At 41.0% G+C, this 22391-nt stretch overlaps 1 protein-coding gene across 1 annotated transcript in view; it reads left to right on the forward strand.

Annotated features, from left to right (window-relative positions):
- The window catches only part of tor3a (torsin family 3, member A), a 23535-nt gene extending 12122 nt beyond the window's left edge, over positions 1-11413 (forward strand). Inside the window, exons 4-6 of the mRNA XM_039767762.1 lie at positions 2304-2479; positions 7663-7787; positions 10380-11413. Coding sequence (XP_039623696.1) covers positions 2304-2479; positions 7663-7787; positions 10380-10627 — 549 coding nt within the window. The 3' untranslated portion in view covers positions 10628-11413. The remainder of the gene's footprint in view (positions 1-2303; positions 2480-7662; positions 7788-10379) is intronic.
- Positions 11414-22391: the final 10978 nt, after the last annotated feature.

Consider the following 22391-nt stretch of genomic DNA (forward strand, 5'->3'; position numbering starts at 1 on the left):
TGGATGTGTTTGTGTGTGTCCTGCGGTGGGTTGGCACCCTGCCCAGGATTGGTTCCTGCCTTGTGCCCTGTGTTGGCTGGGATTGGCTCCAGCAGACCCCCGTGACCCTGTATTCGGATTCAGCGGGTTAGAAAATGGATGGATGGAACTTTTACAGACAAAAGCATCGATTGTTTCACTACAGCTTCACGTGGTTATTCTTGCCATGTTTTATGTATTTTATTTTGTTAACTGTTACATTTGTAAATCATAATGTTACACATGCGTAGGTAGTGAACCATACGATGCCAGACTAGATGTACATATCAGTTCACCCATTTGATTTGAACTCATTTAAACATCATTAAATCACCTTGGACAATTATATTTAGTTAGGAAGTTATAAACCTGCACCTTGTAGATGTGACAATACAGTAGTATTGGTTTATTTGTGATATAAGGTGTGTTTTGGCATTGGTAAACTGTGTTTATATTTGTACAATTGACATTTTACAGATGACTTTAGGATTATTTATGCACCCTGACAAACAATAGTATATAGTTACATTCTCCTCATTCATTTGTGTGTTAAAGTGTTACAGTTAGCACATCTTAGGTAAATTCCTGCCAAAATGATTCCAGAGCTGCTCTTAAATCAAAACTAATGCACCCTCTAAAAATCAAAGTGATGTTTCCCTTTCCCATATTAGAAACTCTGCTGCTTTTACCAAAATCCAAAGTTCTGCTGCTTTTGTGCATGGTGACCTCCTATCATCCAAGACGTACTGCAGTACAGCATACAGTATAATGATGACTGAACTGATTGTTTCAAACTACCTGTTTAAATGAATTGATTTGTCTCATTTGATTCATTTTCAAGATTAGACGCTGGCACACATGTAGTTGTCTGGGTTTCATCCCCTCTGACTGCGTCACAAACATTCCATCCATCCATCCATTTTCCAACCCGTTGAATCTGAACACAGGGTCACGGGGGTCTGCTGGAGCCAGTCCCAGCCAACACAGGGCGCAAGGCAGGAACCAATCCCAGGCAGGGCGCCAACCGCGCAAGGCAGGAACCAATCCCAGGCAGGGCGCCAACCCACCGCAGGACACCCACACCCACACACCAAGCACACACACACTAGGGCCAATTTAGAATCGCCAATCCCCTGCATGTCTTTGGACTGTGGGAGGAAACCCACGCAGACACGGGGAGAACATGCAAACTCCACGCAGGGAGGACCCGGGAAGCGAACGTGGGTCTCCTAACTGCAAGGCAGCGGCGCTACCACTGCGCCACCATGCCGTCCCACATATATATATATATAATTTATATATAAATAATTGTATGTGTGTTTCTATGTATATATAATTACTTACATATTTAACATAATGACATTTCACGTGACATTATCCTCTTTCAACACACAAAGCATCAAAACACATTAGATGCGTAATTAAAATAAGACGCTTTTTAGTGCATTACTGACATGAGGAAAATGCAGCTATTTACTTGAACCTTTAGCAAACTCTTTAAATCCTTTTCCATTCCCACAATATTCAAGGCATCTTGCAATTGTTAAACATGTTAAAATTTAAATGGTTACATGTTTCAGTTTTCTTTTCTGTACGAAGAGCTTTTCTTTAATTGTACTTCACTAATTAGAAAGGGAACAGCAACATTTATTTCTACATCACATTTTCATACAAAGGATGTAGTTCAGAGTGCTTCATGGTATATCAAAGAAAAACAAATAAAATTTATATAAGAACAATAGGGAATACTTAGTGTAGAAGGGTGGCATGGTGGCGCAGTGGTAGCGCAGTAAGGAGACCCGGGTTCACCTCCTGGGTCCTCCCTACGTGGAGTTTGCATGTTCTCCCCGTGTCTGCGCGGGTTTCTTCCCACAGTCCAAAGACATGCAGGTTAGGTGCATTGGCGATCCTAAATCGTCCCTAGTGTGTGTGCATGTGTGTGCCCTGCGGTGGGCTGGCACCCTGCCCGGGATTTGTTTCTGCCTTGCGCCCTGTGCTGGCTGGGATTGGTCCAGCAGGCCTCCGTGACCCTGTAGTTAGCATATAGCGGGTTGGACAATGACTGACTGACTTGGTGTAAATAAGATAAATAAATTCCAAATGAAAATCCAATGATTAGATGTAGATGTAGGGTAGACAGGAATTGGAGGAAAAAAAAATCTACACAGATTCCTGGCTAAAAGACGGCGCAGCCACCACTGGGTAAAAAAATGTATCTCCTGCTATTATGTTAGGAATCATTTCAGTAAATACAGTATTTTTATATTTTGTTTTTCTTCCAATAGGTACAATTAATGGAGGGAATCAAAACTACAGTTCAAAACTGCCAGCAAGCCCTCTTCATATTTGATGAAGCAGAGAAAATGCACCCTGGCCTCCTGGACACCATCAAGCCATACATGGACTATTATGATAATGTTGATGGAACTGATTTCAGAAAGTCCATCTTCATCTTTTTAAGGTAATTTGGGAAAGGGTCCACATCAGCTGAAGAACTTGAGTAGTTTTCATGTCCAGTTTCTGGAGTGAGTCACTCACTTTCACCATGCAATGCTGTTTTGCTTGCCTTTTATCTGTTTTCTTTCTTTATTCGAAATGTTAAAGAATTCTGGGGAAAAAAATTGCATTTTCATCATAACTTTAAATACAAGACTCGTATGTCTCTCTTTCGGTTTAGTTCACTTTTTTCGTAGGAACTTGACTCTTTTAATTGTATCCAGATATTGCCGTGGATTAGACGTGGGCACCAATTATACTGTATACTAAAGAGGAAAAAATTATTGCAGTGCTGTAACCTTGTGTGCTCTTCAGTAAGAAATTATTTAAATAACCAACACATTAAAAAAAGTGGAAAACAATTATTACAAAGCAAAATTTGTCCTTGTGCAACGCACAAATGTTTGCTACACTGCTGTAAAAATATTACAAACATAAATAGTAATTTTGGATTGACACAAAAAAAAAGAAACTGGGAAATGGCAGCCTGCCTAATTAAGGTCTAATTTCAGCAAATTTGGTTGGAAAGAAAAAGTACAGACACATGAACGAACTTGGGAACCATTAGATAAATAGACATGAAAGGCACTATATAATAGATAGATAGATACTTTATTAATCCCAAGGGGAAATCCCCTACTCCAGCAGCAGTATACTGATAAAAACAATATTAAATTAAAGAGTGATAAAAATGCAGGTATAAAATAATTTCAAAGAATATCTTGGTGTAACCTTTCTTTTAAGTACTTATAGCCAGTTTGACACGACATGGCTTGGGTGGCACTGCTTGAAGACTTAGCATATGGTTATATACACGTAAGGAACACACTCTTAGATACTGGAAGGATTATTTTTGCCCATGAGGGTGACTGGCTTATTGGAGCTCAGTGCTGAGTTGGGTCCAGCATTAGAAAGGCAGAGATCCCACAATCAGGCTGTACCTGTTCATATCCAGGTTTCACCAACAGTTGACTTTCTGACAACCACAACTCACCAGGGGGAACTGGCTGATATTTCAGGAATATCTCAGCCAGGCTTCCACTCTATTGTGCCAGCTATGCTGGAAGCCATAAACCAACACTACACTCCATATGGGAATGTACATGTCCTTACCCTAACGTAATAGGGACATTTGAGAGCATTTATATTTCAATAAGATCTGTGCTGAAAGTGGAGACACACAAATGCCGCTGGAGTCTTTTTAAGTTTGATTTTTCCATATTGGGGTCGGGGATCTGGGGTTAGGGTGTAGTTCCTTCTTGGACTGAGATATACAGTAGATACTCTGGATCTGAGATATACTAACAGTAGATCACAGGGCGGTTTGGGGGGTTTAGTCGTGCTGTGTTATAGTGGATTATTAAAAAACAGGATATGCACCAAGCACTGCCCACTGAATAAGGGCACCTGGTACGATTGATGCTGCTTTTGTTAACATAGTAGGAGTCATCTGTGATGCCAGGATGAGAATGATAAACATTGTGGCTAAGTGGCATGGTTCAACCAATGATTAGTTTATGTTGAGGCAAAGTGCTTTGGCAGACGACAAGCTGATTGAAGGCTCGATGCATCAGTTGGGTGGCTGCTCTACCAGTCAATGAAGGTCTGCAGCAGCGCACTTGAATACAAGGTTGATTTGCAAGGTCCATATATGGTTGTTTTAGAGTGGCGACTGAGCAGAATTCGAGATGGATTCCTAAACATCCATTAACAAGATGATTGTGATTTATAAACAGTAAATTGCATACAAAATTTTGATTCAATAAATCAGATTTTTTTTACATACACATTTTCCTGTTTTTTGGCGTAAGCATGCATTCACATATAGTTTTATTAGTGAGACCACTTAAAAGGTTAAGTATTACAATTTTAATAATCTGGTGGTGATTTTTCCTGTATGATTTGGAAACCTGGGACTCCTTACGGTATTTCTAATTTGAACTAATCAAGTGGGAGTGACTTGTAATGGTGGGTGCAAATGATAAAGTAGTACAGTAAACTTATTTTTCTCAGTGATCAGAATGCATTAGAGATGTAACAAAATGTCAAGGATTGAAACATCACAGCCAGGATCTTTTAAAATTATCAGAGTATAGCAAGAACATGATTAAGGGATGTCTGAAACTTGAAAGTACACTTTATGAGAAGGTTATAGGTGTCACAGTGGACTCCTCACTATGTACATCCAGTGAACAGAAGCAATCACGAAAGATAGTAGGAATTTGGATTATATATATCATGAGGTACGGCGTACAAGTCAAGGGAGGTTATACTTAAGTTAAATAACACGCTAGTGAGTCCTCACCTGGAGTACTGCATTCAGTTTTGGTCTCAGTGTTACAAAAAAAAAGACATAGCAGCACTAGAGAAAGTCCAGAGAAGAGCAACTAGGCTGATTTCAGGACTGAGAAGTATTAGCTATGAGGAGAGATAGAAGGAGTTGAAATGTTCAGTTTCAGCAAATGGAGATTAAAAGGGGGGCATGATTAAAATGTTTCATTATGAAAAGAGCGCAGCAGATTGTTACTTTAAAAAAGTTTTGCAACAAGATCACGGGGGCATGGTTGGAAACTTGTTCAGGGCAGATTCCACACAAATGTTAGAAAGTTTTTCTTCATACAAAGAACCATAAACTCAAGGAATAAATTACTAAGTAGTGTGTTAGAGAACAGGACTTTAGGGACTTTCAGATCTATTACTCAAAGTTATTGTCTGCTTTTACATGCATTTTTATTACTATTTAATTTAATATTGTTTTTTGTATCAGTATACTGCTGCTGGATTAGGTGAATTGCCCCTTGGGATTAATAAAGCATCTATCTATCTATCTATCTATCTATCTATCTATCTATCTATCTATCTATCTATCTATCTATCTATCTATCTATCTGAACCTGATATTATTGTGGACCATCCAGGTGAATAGGATGGGAGAGTTTGTTCCCTTGAATGGCCTGTTCTAGCCACAATGTTTCTAATATTCTAATTACAGGAATATAATGAATGAGTCTATGATGTGTCTGTTAAAGCCTCTACAATTAAAATGTTTTTTGTACCTACACCATTTTATTGTTCAAAATGAAGATACCCCTAAGACATTTTCTTCAATGTATATGTATTATATCTGCATATCTCTCTCTCTCTCTCTCTCTCTCTCTCTCTCTCTCTCTATATATATATATATATATATATATATATATATATATATATATATATATATATATATATATATATATATATATATATATATATACACAGTATATATGCTAGCCATGTGCGCCCAACTACGTTGCTCGTATTAAAGTTGTCTGTGAAGGGCTCCCTGTTTAAACGCAGCTGCCAGTCGTGAACTGGGCCCTTCATCGCACAGCATTATGATTTTTTATAAGGGAAACAAAATTACAAAAGAAAACGCTTGGATATTGATTCGATAGGAACGGCCTACTCTGAATCACTGTCCGAATCGTAATTATGTGGTGGTGTAAGAGCATTTCTGCTTCTGTCCGTTCACAGTCCGTCTCATTTTCACAACGCTGTCGTTTCCTCTCACGATGTTTTCTCAACCTTTCTCCAATCTCGCAGGTTGCTTTGTGGCAATCCAAAGAGTAAGGCAATATACACGGAGCAATTGTTATAAAAGGGGGACACATAGGTATCCAGGCTCTTTAAAGCATAAATAGGGATCACTTCACTGACATGTGAGCAAGCCCGGTACAACTGTGAGACGCAGCAGTCGCCGCTACAACGTAACAATAATAATTTCCGGAACGTGCTGTTACGTTGTCATTCATTTTACCCACTGTCTTTCTTTCATTCATATGTTACGTAGGCACGTACCTTTTATCTTCGGCAATCTCATAGTTTGAATGTCTGTGTTTTGAGGTGTGACTGGAGTACTACAGTCTTCAGTAGTACAAGCCTGGAGGAGATTCTTAATGCAATGCCTATGTTTTAGCTGTCTCTCTACTGCCATCTAGTGCTTCTTCTTCTAATTCATTCGTGGACAAACAAAGATCAAGATCCAAATGAAGATTATTTATAGAGATTATATATATATATATATATATATATATATATATAATCTATATATATCTATCTATCTATCTATATATTATATATTATTTTTATGTATGTGTGTGTATATGGATATATATATATATATTATAATAAAAAAATCTTGGGTCGAGATGTGATCTTCTTGGAAGACACTTTGAAGTCCCGCGAGACTACCTGCACGTCACTCCCTACTTACAAACAATTTAAAACAAGATCACGGACATCTAACCTCAGTTGTTGTAATGCTTTCAGCAGACACACTTCATGTGCTCCCAGCTTTTACAAATTTTATACGTTCTAGATGGCACGTCAATGACTAAGTGAAGAAGAAAGAGCAGCGCGTCGAAAAAGAGACCCAAAAGCGGGGGAGAGAAAATTAGGGAATAAAGAATGCAAAAAATAACAAAAACAAAATATGTGCAAATTCTGAAAATAAGGAAAGTAATAATCAGTGGAATTGAAAACCTCTAGGTCCAATCGGGGTCAGAAATAAAAGACTTTGGCGTGATACACATGCAGAGCAGGTTAGAGATTATCCATCTATCCATTATCTAACCAGCTATATCCTAACTACAGGGTCACGGGGGTCTGCTGGAGCCAATCCCAGCCAGCACAGGGTGCAAGGCAGGAAACAAACCCTGGGCAGGGCGCCAGCGCACACACACCCACCAAGTACACATCAGGGACAATTTAGGATCGTCAGTGCACCTCACCTGCATGTCTTTGGACTGCGGTAGGAAACCCACGCAGACACGGGGAGAATATGCAAACTTCACACAGGGAGGACCCGGGAAGCGAACCCAGGTCTCCTTACTGCAAGGCAACAGCGCTACCCACTTCGCCACCGTGCCGCCCGGTTAGAGATTATGAAAGTAGTAAAATTCGAAAGTATCAAAAAAAAAAAAGATAGTTAAGATTGCATTAGCACAAACAACGGAAATTATTACTCGGTGAAATAATGGAACAGCGAAAACAGATCGAATATATGGACATAAGTGATATGTCAGAAGTATGTAGATATTGTAAGGCTTTAAAGTTTAAATCAGAAACTTGTGTATATATATAGCTGTCTGCATTTTTCTCTTTTTATAGTAACATAGGTGGATCTGCAATCAACGAATTGGCCTTGGATATTTGGCATTCTGGACAGGACAGAGAAGATATTGCCATGGATGATTTGGAACCAAGGCTGCGAAATGATGTACTAGAATCACAGGGTAACTATTTTCCCCAATTAAAGCCAATTACTTTCCACTAATACCTCTCCAATAATATAGGTCCCATTTAAAAATATTCACACACCATTTACTTTATAGTGCTGAGACTCCTTTTATGAAGTTATATTTAATAATTTGTCATCTTAAAAGAATGTTTTATTAAACAAAAATGTTCAAGACAAAGAAATGATAATGGTTACACTGCTGTTTTTTGCATCATATGATGTTTCTAGCGTTTTGCTTGACACCAACAGACTTTATTTCAACTTTAATAATGTCCAGTGGGGAAGACAGTGGTTAGCACTAAAGGTTAGCATTAACAATGCTCTGTTATTGTTATTATTTTATTGTCCTTGGGAGGTGCAGCATGGCAGTTTACCTAACCAGCAAACTCTTTGGTTGTGTACTCTACACAAGTACTGTTGCATTAGCTATTAAAAGACTTGAATTATAAATCCAAGTCACATTCACCCTCCAACATTTACAGAGGGTCAATTTAGAGTCCCCACTTAACCTAACACATGCATCTTCAGGGTGTGGGTGAAGAAGTTGAATATCTGAAGGTAATACCACACAGACAAGTAGGTGAAGGATTCAAACCCAGGAAATTAGATCTATGAGTAAGCACCACCATGATATTGCATAGTCTTTAATGACAAGAGGATGAAAATAAAGTGGATCTGCTGGTACCCCATTTGATCCAAACAAAAGACTGGGGAAAAGAAAATGAAAGTTCCAATTCGGTTATCGTGGACACATTGCATCCTTTCATGCCTCACACTTCTATGGATGCCCTTTTTTTGCAGAGCTCTGTGCTTTTCTTTCTCTGGTTTGTAAATAGTCCACTGGTCGGAAGAGGCCAGTCCTTCGAGGCCAACCCTGAAGTGACATTAGTGGACTTTCATCCACTTGGCCTACTGTTAATTGTGTTTTTTCCGACCCTGGCACTTCTGCCCTTACTTTCTTAATGCCGCGTCAAAGATCAAAACTTACTCACATGTAACAAGATATTTCATTTGCTTAGTTATCACTAGAGTGTTAACTCCATCTGTAATAGATAGATAGATAGATAGATACTTTATTAATCCCAAGGGGAAATTCACATAATCCAGCAGCAGTAAACTGATACAAAAAACAATATAAAATTAAATAGTAATAAAAATGCATGTAAAAGTAGACAATAACTTTGAGTAATGTTAGCATTTACTCCCCCGGGTGAAATTGAAGAGTCGCATAGTGTGGGGTCTCCTCAGTCTGTCACTGAAGCTACTCCTCTGTCTGGAGATGACACTGTTCAGTGGATTCTTCATGATTGACAGGAGTTTGCTAAATGGCCGTCGCTCTGCCACAGATGTTAAACTGTCCAACTTTACTCCTACAATAGAGCCTGCCTTCTTAACAAGTTTGTCCAGGCATGTTCTACCAGTCTTTCATCTTTATGCTGCCACCCCAGCACACCACCACGTAGAAGAGGGCACTCGCCACAACCGTCTGGTAGAACATCTGCAGCATCTTATTGTAGATGTTGAAGGATGCCAACGTTCTCAGAAAGTATAGTCGGCTCTGACCTTTCTTACACAGAGCATCAGTATTGGCAGTCCAGTCCAGTTTGTCATCCTGCTGCACTCCCAGATATTTATAGGTCTGCACCCACTGCACACAGTCTGCTCTGATAATCACGGGGCCCATGAGGGGCCCGGGCCTCCTAGAATCCACCACCAGCTCCTTGGTTTTGCTGGTGTTAAGATGTAAGTGGTTTGAGTCGCACCATTTAACAAATTCTGTACTCCTCCTCCTGCCCACTCCTGATGCAGCCCACCATAGCAGTGTCATCAGCGAACTTTTGCACGTGGCAGGACTCCAAGTCGTATTGGAAGTCTGATGTATGTTGGCTGAACAGAACCGGAGAAAGTACAGTCCCTGTGTTGCTGACCACAATGTCAGACCTGCAGTTCCCAAGACGCACATATTGAGGTCTGTCTGTAAGATAGTCCACGCTCCATACCACCAGGTGTGAGTCTACTCCCATCTCAGTCAGCTTGTCTCTAAGGAGCAGAGGTTGGATGGTGTTGAAGGTGCTAGAGAAGTCCAAAAACATAATTCTTACTGCGCCACTGCCTCTGTCCAAGTGGGAGAGGGATCGGTGTAGCATACAGATGATGGCATCTTCCGCTCCTACCTTCTCCTGGTATGCGAACTGCAGAGGGTCGAGGGAGTGGTGGACCTGTGGCCTCAGGTGGTGAAGCAACAACCGCTCCGTGGTCTTCATCAGATGTGACGCCAGGGCGACAGGCCGGAAGTCATTCAGCTCACCAGGACGTGATACCTTTGGGACTCGGGTGATGCCAGATGTTTTCCAAAGCCTCTGGACTCTCCCCTGTTCCAGGCTCAGATTGAAGATGCGCTGTAGAGGACTCCCCAGCTCCAGCGCACTGGCCTTCAGCAGTCGTAGCGATACTCCATCTGGACCCGCTGCTTTGCTGGCACGATAATAATCAGTGGTCGCCATACAAACTCTATAGATTTTATATTCATATCTGTATGAGCTCCATTTTTATGTGAAATTTTAAAAAGGATCTTGCTTTATTTTAGGTGGATTCTCACAGAGCCGGCTGGTTTCAGGAAACCTGATTGATTTCTTTGTGCCCTTTCTTCCAATGGAATACCGACACGTTAAACTATGTGCTCGTGATGCTTTCCGGGCTCGAGAAGTTGACTACACGGAACAGATGTTGGATGAGGTAGCAAAAGGGATGGTGTATTTTCCAAAAGAAGAAAAACTGTTCTCTACTCAGGGCTGCAAATCTGTACCTCAGCGAATTAGCTTTTTTTTGCCTTGACCATACTTACAAATAGCACTTTGCCATGCGACAAGTTTTCCTTAATTTTTGTAAGGAAAAGCTCCAGGCCTTTTTTTTTTTTTTTTTTTTTTTTAAAGGTGATTTTATTTGAATCTGGCTCTAAGCTAGAATGGTGGGGCAATTTGTGTTCTACGCACTTTCACCAAGTTGACTGTTGTGGGGGTACAAAAAGTGTGTGGTGTTTACACAAGCAAAGCTGTATTTTAAAAATCTAAAGAGAAGACGTCTTGAATGACTGAGGGTAAAAGAATATACCACATATCTGCCCTGTGGATCAGGACGGAGTAAAAATCAGCCAGAAGCAAACAGATGTAAAAATTGGCATGTGGATGAATTCAACAAAGTTGCGGAAAATGTGACATTAATACATAATGAAGCCACTATACTTAAAACATGAGTTTCCATCAAGTACTGTCTGAGGCAGTTACAGCATTACCACAATGTAATTCAAAGTCCAAACTGTTTTATTTTGTGCATCAGTCCCCTTTTATGAATTATTTATTTTATTTTTATGTATTTTTATGCAAATGAATGCAGAAATGAATGAATAAGTAGGTTAGTAAGTGCGTAACGAGTATTTCCTTGGCATTGACACACTCTTGTTGTTGGCAACTAAATCCATGAAGGTTTTGCGTTGTCACCTTTCTATTTTACAGTATATTTGCTATTATATCCTTTTACTGGCGGCACGGGTAGCGCTGCTGCCTCGCAGTTAGGAGACCCGGGTTCGCTTCCCGAGTTCTCCCCGTGTCTGCGTGGGTTTCCTCCCACAGTTCCAAGACATGCAGGTTAGGTGCATTGGCGATTCTAAAATGTCCCTACTGTGTGCTTGGTGTGTGGGTGGCTGCGTGTGTGCGCGTGCCCTGCGGTGGGCTGGCGCCCTGCCCGGGGTTTGTTTCTTGCCTTGCGCCCTGTGTTGGCTGGGATTGGCTCCAGCAGATCCCCGTGACCCTGTAGTTAGGATATAGCGGGTTGGATAATAGATGGATGGATCCTTTTACTGTGGGGGTGTTCTCCGGGTATTCTGTTTTTCCTCCCTCATCCCAAAGATGTGCCTGTTGGGTTAATTGGAATCTCTGCATTGGACTTTTATTAAGTGTGCCCCACAAGACAGAACTGGATAAGCAGGTTTCAGTGTGTATGGATGGATGTGAGGAACCATAAATTGTGTGCGTGTCTTCTAATGAAGCCTTAGGACATTCCCTTATTTTGTTTTTCCTGTGGTGTCTGTAGCAGCGCAAGTTTCTTGGTTTAAACAGAAGAACACGTATGCTAGGCAAAGTCGCTCGGCCGAACACCAGGTTAGTCTTGGAGAATGGGATACAGCAGGAATTTTAACACCAAGTCAACTGATGGCGCATCACAAACAGTGTCAGTAAAAACATGCATTGCTTTTGTCATTTCAACAGATGGTGCATCACAGATATTAACACTGCTTTTACAATTCCCATACCAAATGAGGGTGGCGCAGTGGGTAGCGCTGCTGCCTCGCTGTTTGGTGACCCGGGTTCACTTCCCGGGTCCTCCCTGCGTGGAGTTTGCACGTTCTCCCCGTGTCTGCGTGGGTTTCCTCCCACAGTCCAAAGACATGCAGGTTGGGTGCATTGGCGATTCTAATTGTCCCAAGTGTGTGCTTGGTGTGTGGCACCCTGCCTGGGATTTGTTCCTGCCTCGTGCCCTGTGCTTACTGGGATTGGCTCCAGCAGACCCCCGTGACCTTGTGTTAGGATATAGTGGGTTGGAAAATGACTGATTCTTTCAACTACAGTAACACACATGGACACAGCTACGTTTTTAACTAATAATGATCAGTCGAGCAAGAATGGCGGCTGTAAGTGGAATGCACTAGAGTGGCCAATTCAGCTGAAATAAACGCATGCAAGGCACTATATGGTTAAGTTGCTTTAAATCACTGTTGACTTCATTTTAATACTGGTCTCACTCCAGCGTACCGTCTGCGCTTAGTTATTTTAGAAACATCACAGGTCCACGTTCTGAAACGGCTTTAGAGCTGCTTTTATGTTTTGTCTCAAGATTTGTTGTTTTTTTTTTAGGCAAGTAAGACACAAATAATTTGAGGCAGCGTTGTTATACTCTGTAATCAGTGGCGACGTGTTACATGTTGATTAGCACAAGTGACACGTGACAGTAATAACCCTAGTGACCTACACGAGGCATAGCCACATAAAGCTGACGGTATAAAGTAGATTTGCCACTCCTAACAGTAATAATAATGAATTTAATTTATATAATGCTTTACCAGCTGCTCAAAGCACTTTACACTTTACCCAAACCCCCCAGTGTGTAGCACCCCCTGGCCATTACTGCGCCAGTATGCTATTAGGTGGTGAAGGGGTGAGAGACATACAAGTAGCCGATTAGAGACAGACAATGATAAGGCGGCCAGAATGGCTAGTTTCACTCAAACCTTATAATGTTGCGACCGATGTGTTAATACTGACACCGTTTATCAAAACCACATCTTGAAGGTTGCAAGCCAAGCTCAGCAGTAATTGGTATTTACATAATCAACTTTTCTTTCTCATCCTGACTCTTCAGCTTTTACTTCTCTAAATTGGTGTATCCTCGGTTATTAGACCTTTTTCAAGTCAAAAATGCTCAGATTATGCGAGTAATGGACCCTTTTGCACTGAGCCAACCAGCTGTTTGTGTCTGAGAAATAGAAAATTGTGCGATATTTGACATTTCAGAGTGAAGCCTGCTTGTCCGGTCTGTTTTTTTTTTTCTTTTTCTTTTTAGAAAACAAGATTTGTTTATTGTGAGGTTTTGGTGCCAGAAGCAGCAGAAGGCATCAAAGCAGACTCCTTTGTTGTTTGTATTTAGTACTTTAACCAGGCAGCTCCATATTGGGATGTTTTTAAGCAATCTTAAATGCAAAATCATCAGTGTTCTTGTCATTATGTATGCAACTCATTTTGTTGATAGCGGCATTGTCAATATTGCTTACTCTTTTTTTGTGAGTGTTTCACCAATGAAGTTTGAATTACACACGTGGACAAAATTGTTGGTACCCTTCAGTCAATGAAAGAAAAACTCAAAATGGTCACAGAAATAACTTTAATCTGACAAAAGTAATAATAAATAAAAATTCGATGAAATTTAACCAATGAAAGTCAGACATCGATTTTCAACCATGCTTCAACAGAAGTATTTAAAAAAATAAACTCATGAAACAGGCCTGGACAAAAATGATGGTACTCCTAGAAAAGACTGAAAATAATGTGACCAAAGGGACATGTTAATCCAAGGTGTGTCCACTAATTAGCATCACAGGTGTCTACAATCTTGTAATCAGTCAGTGGACCTATATATAGGGCTCCAGGTAGTCACTGTGTTGTTTGGTGACATGGTGTGTACCACACTCAACATGGACCAGAGGAAGCGAAGGAAAGAGTTGTCTCAGGAGATTAGAAAGAAAATTATAGACAAGCATGTCAAAGGTAAAGGCTATAAGACCATCTCGAAGCAGCTTGATGTTCCTGTGACTACAGTTGCACATATTATTCAGAAATTTAAGATCCATGGGACTGTTGCCAACCTCCCTGGACGTGGCCGCAGGAGGAAAATTGATGACAAATCAAAGAGACGGATAATACGAATGGTAACAAAAGAGCCCAGAAAAACTTCTAAAGAGATCCAAGGTGAACTTCAAGCTCAAGGAACATCAGTGTCAGATCGCACCATCCGTCGTTGTTTGAGCCAAAGTGGACTTCATGGGAGACGACCAAGGAGGACACCATTGTTGAAAACAAATCATAAAAAAGCCAGACTGGAATTTGCCAAACTACATGTGGACAAGCCACAAAGATTCTGGGAGAATGTCCTATGGACAGATGAGACAAAAATTGAACTTTTTGCCAAGGCACATCAGCTCTATGTTCACAGACAGAAAAATGAAGCATATCAAGAAAAGAACACTGTCCCTTCTGTGAAACATGGAGGAGGCTCTGTTATGTTCTGGGGCTGCTTTGCTGCATCTGGCACAGGGTGTCTTGAATCTGTGCAGGGTACAATGAAATCTCAAGACTATCAAGGGATTCTAGAGAGAAATGTGCTGGCCAGTGTCAGAAAGCTTGGTCTCAGTCGCAGGTCATGGGTCTTGCAACAGGACAATGACCCTAAAAACACCCAAGAATGGCTAAGAGGAAAACATTGGACTATTCTAAAGTGGCCTTCTATGAGCCCTGACCTCAATCCTATTGAGCATCTTTGGAAAGAGCTGAAACATGCCGTCTGGAAAAGGCACCCTTCAAACCTGAGACAACTGGAGCAGTTTGCTCATGAGGAGTGGGCCAAAATACCTGCTGAGAAGTGCAGAAGTCTCATTGACAGTTACAGGAATCGTTTGATTGCAGTGATTGCCTCAAAAGGTTGTGCAACAAAATATTAAGTTAGGGGTACCATCATTTTTGTCCAGGCCTGTTTCATGAGTTTATTTTTTTAAATAATTCTGTTGAAGCATGGTTGAAAATCAATGTCTGACTTTCATTGGTTAAATTTCATAGAATTTTTATTTATTATTACTTTTGTCAGATTAAAGTTATTTCTGTGACCATTTTGAGTTTTTCTTTCATTGACTGAAGGGTACCAACAATTTTGTCCACGTGTGTAGGTGGTGGTAGCATCTGTAAAGCGCTCTGAGTGGATAAATCTATATGGTTCAGAGCAGGATGAAGGGTTGCAGTCTTCCCTGTTTAATAAGCATAAGCAGAAAAATCAAAAGTTGACCACTAGGGTCAGTGGTGGGTGCCGTGGTCACTTGAGAATGAGACGCGGGCTCCCAGATGAACGGCGACTACCAGAGTCATCCGATTTTAAATGGAGAGACTTTTCGTTTGGAGGTGTCGGCCTCAGTAGTCTTCCTGTCTGAGGGCGAAAGTAAGGAAGTTGTTAGAAACAGGACTACCTTGATCTCCATTTCCCAAAAATCCCTAAGCACATGTCTGTCGATTATCGGTTTTTCACCTTTAACAAGAAACCCATTGTCGTGATATATCTGCGTTATTATTGATCAAATAAATGTTGGTGTTTTCATTGTGGATCTGTCCACATGACACTTTTTGCTGTTATACTAGCAATATCTAGTGTTGCGCAAGTAGGCTGCTAGTGACATCGACGCTTTCACTTCTCCGTGGTTTAGCGTACAAGTTACATTCTTTTTTAGAATTGCAGAGGAAGACTGCATGAAGTAAGAGGTTTGCTGAAGACGAGGTCAGAATTGTTTGCCGCGATGGCACAGTGGGCTCTTATCTCAGGTGCTCCCTACTTGTTCTCCCAGAGTCCAAAGTCATGCAGGTTATGTGGACTGGTGATGCTAAGTTGGCCCTCAAGTGTGTGTTCACCCAACAAAGAGAGAGGTGTTTTTAATTGTGGGTAACAGACATGACAGTGTTTCCCATAGAATGGGTGCCAATGGTGACCAACAGCTTGCAATGACAAACAATTAAGGGATGTTCCTGCCTTAAGCCCGGTGCATGCTGGGATAGGCTGTAGCTTCTCCATGTATAAGGGGAGGGGTAGATTGACAGATCAGAGCCTTTTTTTCAGTCTTTACATCTCATTATTTGTTCCAGGGAGTTTTTGTAAAAGTCAGACTTACTGAATATCTACAAACAGTGTACTGAAATACGAATTAAAGAGTTTATAATACAAACATACGGCATACTTAACTAACAGTTAGAAGAGCACTTTGTGCATTACAAATGCGTGTTGTTTTTTCTTTAAAATCAGAGAGCACCGGATGCTCAGCCACCTAAAATGCTTACGTCAATGCAAGTTGCCGTCTCCTCTGACAATGAGGATATAGCTGTGTTATTAAATTGATTTCTCTACCAAAGGTACTCCTGCAGAAATCCAGTGTGTAAGTCTAAAATGTCATATAACTTTGTTTCCATTTCTATTTCAGTTGGATGTGCACTAAAGAGCTGCTTGATTTTTGTGGAAATTAGGATTGGAGGCAATTTAATCTGTAGATGCAGTAAAATACTGGATTTCTGTTCGTGACACCATTCAACTTCACATGCGATGCTCATGGCAGATTCTGTGACTGTGCTTAGGTTTTATTTATTTGAACTGTTATTGTTGTATATAATGATTCATTTTATGAAAACCGCTAGCTGCGTCTGGTTCCTCTGGGAAGTCATTGTAAGGTGTATGTGTGTATCTGCAGGCGGTCCCTGTTTGTTACGATCCTGTAAATGCAACGAAACACAAGTCTTTGTTATTTAATAGAACAAGTGATCTGAATTTGCATGTCTGTATCATGTTTGCTTATTTTGTTCTTCTTTTTTGAGAGTTGGCTTGAGGTAAAGATGTCTGTTTAAAGAATGAGCAGTACTAACTTGAAGGTATATTTATGTTTATATGCTTAGCAGAGGACTTTTTCCCAATGGAGGCCAACATATTTGAGTAAACTGCAGTCTGGGAACAAGTGTGACAGGGCATGGAGGAGACAATTGATCATCCCAAGCGAAGGTTGAGCTCAGAACAAAATACAAGTGAGTTACAAGTCCCAGATCTACAAAACCTAGACGCTAATATAATTTAGACCAGGGGTGCCCAATTCCGATTCTGGAGGGCCGCAATGGCTGCACGTTTTCATTCTAACCCTTACCCTAATCAGTGACCAGTTTTCATTGTTAATTAACTCCTTTTCCCTTCATTTTAATAGCACTGTTTTTAAGGGTTCTGTCCTCTGAATTGATTATTTTGATCATTAAATGGCAACCAAACAGAAATGAGATGTTTAGCTGATGACCAGTTAAATTGGGGCTTCAACCTCCAGCTAATTTCATTCCAATCAATTACTTAATGAGAAGCTGGTAATTAAACCCATTATTTAATTCCATAGCACGTTGCTGCTGTCATTCTGCCACAGCAGACATTTCCAAAACTTGATTTTCTTGTTTTTAATAACACCGTCGAAATGTTTTGGTGACTGCCGCACATCAACCTTACTGAGACCTTCACCTTTCCAATACTGTGTGATGGGCACAGGTGAACTGGTCATGTGGTGGCTTGTTTTGTGTCTCATTGTTATCCATCCATCCATCCATTTTCTAACCCGCTGAATCCGAATACAGGGTCACGGGGGTCTGCTGGAGCCAATCCCAGCCAACACAGGGCACAAGGCAGGAATCCAATCCAGGGCAGGGTGCCAACCCACCGCAGGACACACACAAACACCAAGCACACACCAGGGCCAATTTAGAATGGCCAATCCACCTAACCGGCATGTCTTTGGATTGTGGGAGGAAACCCACGCAGACACGGGGAGAACATGCAAACTCCACGCAGGGAGGACCCGGGAAGCGAACCCGGGTCTCCTAACTGCGAGGCAGCAGCGCCACCACTGCGCCACCATGCCGCCCTGTCTCATTGTTATTTGGCTGGTAATTTAGGAAAAAGAAACACTTAAAGGGTCTGAGTCAAGTTAATTAAAGCTAAGGCAAAAGAATCTAATTAGCAGCAAAAACTGGTCACTAATTAAGAAGATGGTTAGACTGAAAACCTGATGCCACTGAGGCCCTCCAGGACCAGAGTTGGACACCCCTGATTTAGACAGAAATTCACCGAGTCTATACACACTTCTTGAACACATTGGGGGAGTTCAAAGTTCAAAGGAAGGTGGGCAACTCATTCTAGTGTGGACTGAGATTTAGTACCATGCAGAGGTGGCATCACCAGGCCAGAGTCGTCAAGAGCAGCCATTATAGAAACGAGTAAAGCCACACCAAAGTATGCCAGTTGTTACAAAATGTCTGCCTTATTCTTGACTGTTATCACATAATACAATGTTGGTCAGTTCATGTAAAATCCAAGGAACACCATTAATTTATACCAGTTAAAGGAATACTCCACCCACAAGTGATTTTTTCTTTTAGATGTTACTCACCCCATGTGGTTCGTAGTGATGGTCAAGAAAAATGTTAAACCTTCTGCTTTAATGGAGAACAGAGACAACAAAGCTTCTGATAGAATGGGAGCCAATGGTGACCCACCATGAACAACAGCAAACAATTAGAGGATGTGCCAACGTTGAGCCTGGTGCTCGCTGGGATAGACTCCCGCTTTCCCATGATCCTTCTCAGCCTAAAGGGGTTTCGAAAATGGTTGAATAGTTCAGAATGTTTGCTTTTTTTTTTCAGCTTTAGTTGGCTTGATGACGTATTTGGATATTTGATCCGGATTGCTTTTGTAAAACCTGCCGAGTCAGATGTATTGAATATCTTCTAATAAAAGGAGACGAAATTGTAGAGCTGACTTAACCAAGAGGTAGAAAACAACGTTCTGCTTCAAAACCCCCAATTTTTTTCCTTTAACATCAGAGGGCACCTGATGCTCGGCCACCGACGTCAATTCAAGTTGCTGCCTTCTGTAGCACTGAGGATGGAGTTGTGTTATTACGTTGATTTTACTAGCAAAGATACTCCTGCAGAAAGCCAGCCTGTAAGTCTGAACCATCGTATACACTGGTTTTCCATTTCTACCTCAATTGTACGTGCAGTCAAAGAGCCGGTCTTTGTCATCCTGAATTTTTGTGGAGGTTTGGATGGAGACAATTTAATCTGTAGATGCAGCAAAATATTGGATTTCTATTCATGACACCTTTAACTTCACGTACAAAACGTGACACGTGTAGTTTGTATTGACGGGCGATTTTTAATTTCATGTTTTCATGGAGATAACAAAGTTTCTGATTGGATTGGAGTGATGGATAACAGCAAAGCTTATCAAAATATAAAGGCTAGAAAGTTAATGTTAACATTAATGCACTCGTAGGATTCTTAACCAATGAATGAGAGAGAGGGGCGGGTCTTCAATTCAAAAGCGTGACCCATGTGATCTACTTTCAGAGTTATTTATTTAACATTGTTTTAGTAAAGCAAAAAAAATACTTGTGGTTTGCAAGTTATGAGCATACAACTACAGTAGACGACTTGGATGTGTGGATTTTGCCACACAAGCAACGTGACATTTTTTTGTGGACATTTTTAATTAGTAGCGCTTGTCCAGCGTTGGTCACCATAGACAGCTATTCTATCACAAGCTTCGTTATCTCTGCTCTCTGTGAAAATACGACATTTAAAAACTCTTCTTGGCCATCACTACAAATTACGTGGGTTAAGTAGCACCTAAGTACAGTAATGCTGTTTTTGGGCGGCGGGTTACTTTAAAGCCAGGGTCCCCAACTCCGGTCCTGGAGAGCCCCAGTGGCTGCAGGTTTTCTTAATTGGTGTCCAGTTTTTCCTGCTAATTAACTCCTTTTCTATTTATTTTAATTGGTTTCTTTCCTTAAATGGCACCCAAACAGAAATGAAATGTGAAGTGAGGGAGCCAACAGAAGACCAACTAAGTCAGGGCCTCAGACTCCAACCAATTTCACTCCAACCAGTTGCTTCATTAGGCGCCGATTCTTGTCGTTATTTACACTCGTTCTTTAATTCCATGCCTTGTTGCTGCTCTCGTTGTGTAATAGCAGCCATTTCTGAAACTTGTTGATTTTCTCATCTCTAAGAGCACTGGGGACCTGAGCAGAGATTCCTAAGTCCTTCATCTTTCTTTATTTTCTGATATTGTATGATGGCGGGTCCTCCCTGCGTGGAGTTTGCATGTTCTCCCCGTGTCTGCGTGGGTCTTGTCCCACAATCCAAAGACATGCAGGTTAGGTGCATTGGCGATTCTAAATGGTCCCGTGTGTGTGCCCTGTGGTGGGCTGGCGCCCTGCCCGGGGTTTGTTTCCTGCCTTGCACCCTGTGTTGGCTGGGATTGACTCCAGCAGACCCCTGTGACCCTGTAGTTAGGATATAGCGAGTTGGATAATGGATGGATGGATGTGTGATGGACACCAGTTGTTTTGGCTCATTTTGTATCTTCTGATTGTTTGGCAGCTAATTAAGGAAAAAAGAAACAATTGAATAGCAAGTCAATTAAAATGTAAGCAGCATACGGTGATCGCCAAGGTCGGTTACTTTTTTGTACTTTTCTCAGAGGTTGGCATTTGTGAAACTGAAATACAACTTTAATTATGATTTGTCCATTTCTTGTCCATGAGAGACACAGCATTAGGATTTGTGTGTAATGAGCTCACGAAACTGGACGGTGATGAGCTCCACCCTGTTGGTTTACAGGAAAGTGAAGAGAAAAACAGCAACATTGCATTCACTTGACATAAATCACAGACTGCCTGTTCGTTTTTATATACTCTGTACATCTACGAGGTGTGGCAAAAAGACGAAAAGTAATGAGACTGATTTTATATTTACAAAAGTTTTTATTTTTCTCAAACATCAAAGTAGTTCCCTTGGGCAGCTACACACCGATGGAGACGTTGTTCCCACTGTTGGTAGCAGCGCTGGAAGTCTTCAACCGGTGTGGTCTTCAGCATGTCCGTTACACTCTTTTGGATGTTTTCTAAAGTCCCGAAATGACGTCCTTTGAGGACATTTTTCAGTTTAGGAAAAAGTCACACAGACTGAGGTCCGGTGAATAAGGGGGCTGGGGAACCACAGGAATGCCTTTTGAGGTCAAAAATTCTGTTATGGAGAGGGCAGTTTTTCGGCACCATTTTGGCACAGACCTTTCTTTCGCATGTGCAAATGTTCAGTCAAAATTTGATGAACGGTAAATCTGTTCAAATTTAATTGTTCACTCAACATTCTTAATGTTAAACGACGGTCTGATCTCACAAGAGTGTTCACACGTTCGATGTTTTCATTGGTTTTCGAAGTTGAAGTCCTCCCTGTGTGAACGGTGTTCATCTTCAACGTGTTGTCTGCCTTCCAAAAATGATTTGTGCCGGCGAAAAACTTGAGCTCGGGATAAAGAATGTTCCCCATAGGCCTGTTTTAACTTTTCAAACGTCACACTTGCCGTTTAATGGCACAACGTTGCTCCAAATTCCGCTGTTTCATTTTGCGTGACGCCCAACCAAAAACACAACTTCGCTAATAGCAGTCACAAAAATCACGTAGTTAACGGAAGGACTTGAAACTCGCACTGAGCTATGGCAGGGTACTGATACACGTGCTCTATCAAGGACAACAGCGCAGCGTTGCCAGATCGCTTGCAGTGTTGCCAGTCTCATTACTTTTCTGCCACACCTCGTATCTGTTTACTTTTTTTTATTTTGAGATTTTTCATCTTTCTTCAGCAACTACACAATTTGTAATGTACTTGACCTTTGCATACTCTGTAAACTGTTTTTCATTTATGTAATGATTAATAAAACAGAATAATCCTAATAATTCAAACCAGGTAGTCCTTTGCTCTTTTTTGTTTGATTTGACATTAGTAGGTCCTTATTTTTGCCAAAATCTACCCCTCAGTCTGTTTTATATCCAAAGCAATCAGTGAAACAAACAGTCCTGGTCCATGACATTAAGTGCAACTGTGGTGATCTTACTAGTAAAGATAAAAAAAACCAACAAATGGCAGGGCAGCCATAATCCCTCTCGTATATTCAGGTCCACAACACAAATGAGACGATCATTGCACTGATAGACACACACACAGACAGAATGGTAGCCCAAGAAGACTAATCCCCAGTCCTAAATAAAAATTAAAATGGTTCAGGGCCTATGAAATGGGAGATTGTCTGTCAGTGCTCACCAGCAGTAGAAAATTAAACGGGGCAAGAAGGATCAAACAACACTTTTACATTTAATCTGCTACACTCACGGAGCAAATGATTAGGAAGACACGACCACTTGCTTATTATCTA

Source organism: Polypterus senegalus, chromosome 10, assembly GCF_016835505.1.
Source record: "Polypterus senegalus isolate Bchr_013 chromosome 10, ASM1683550v1, whole genome shotgun sequence".
Classification (NCBI taxonomy): domain Eukaryota; kingdom Metazoa; phylum Chordata; class Cladistia; order Polypteriformes; family Polypteridae; genus Polypterus; species Polypterus senegalus.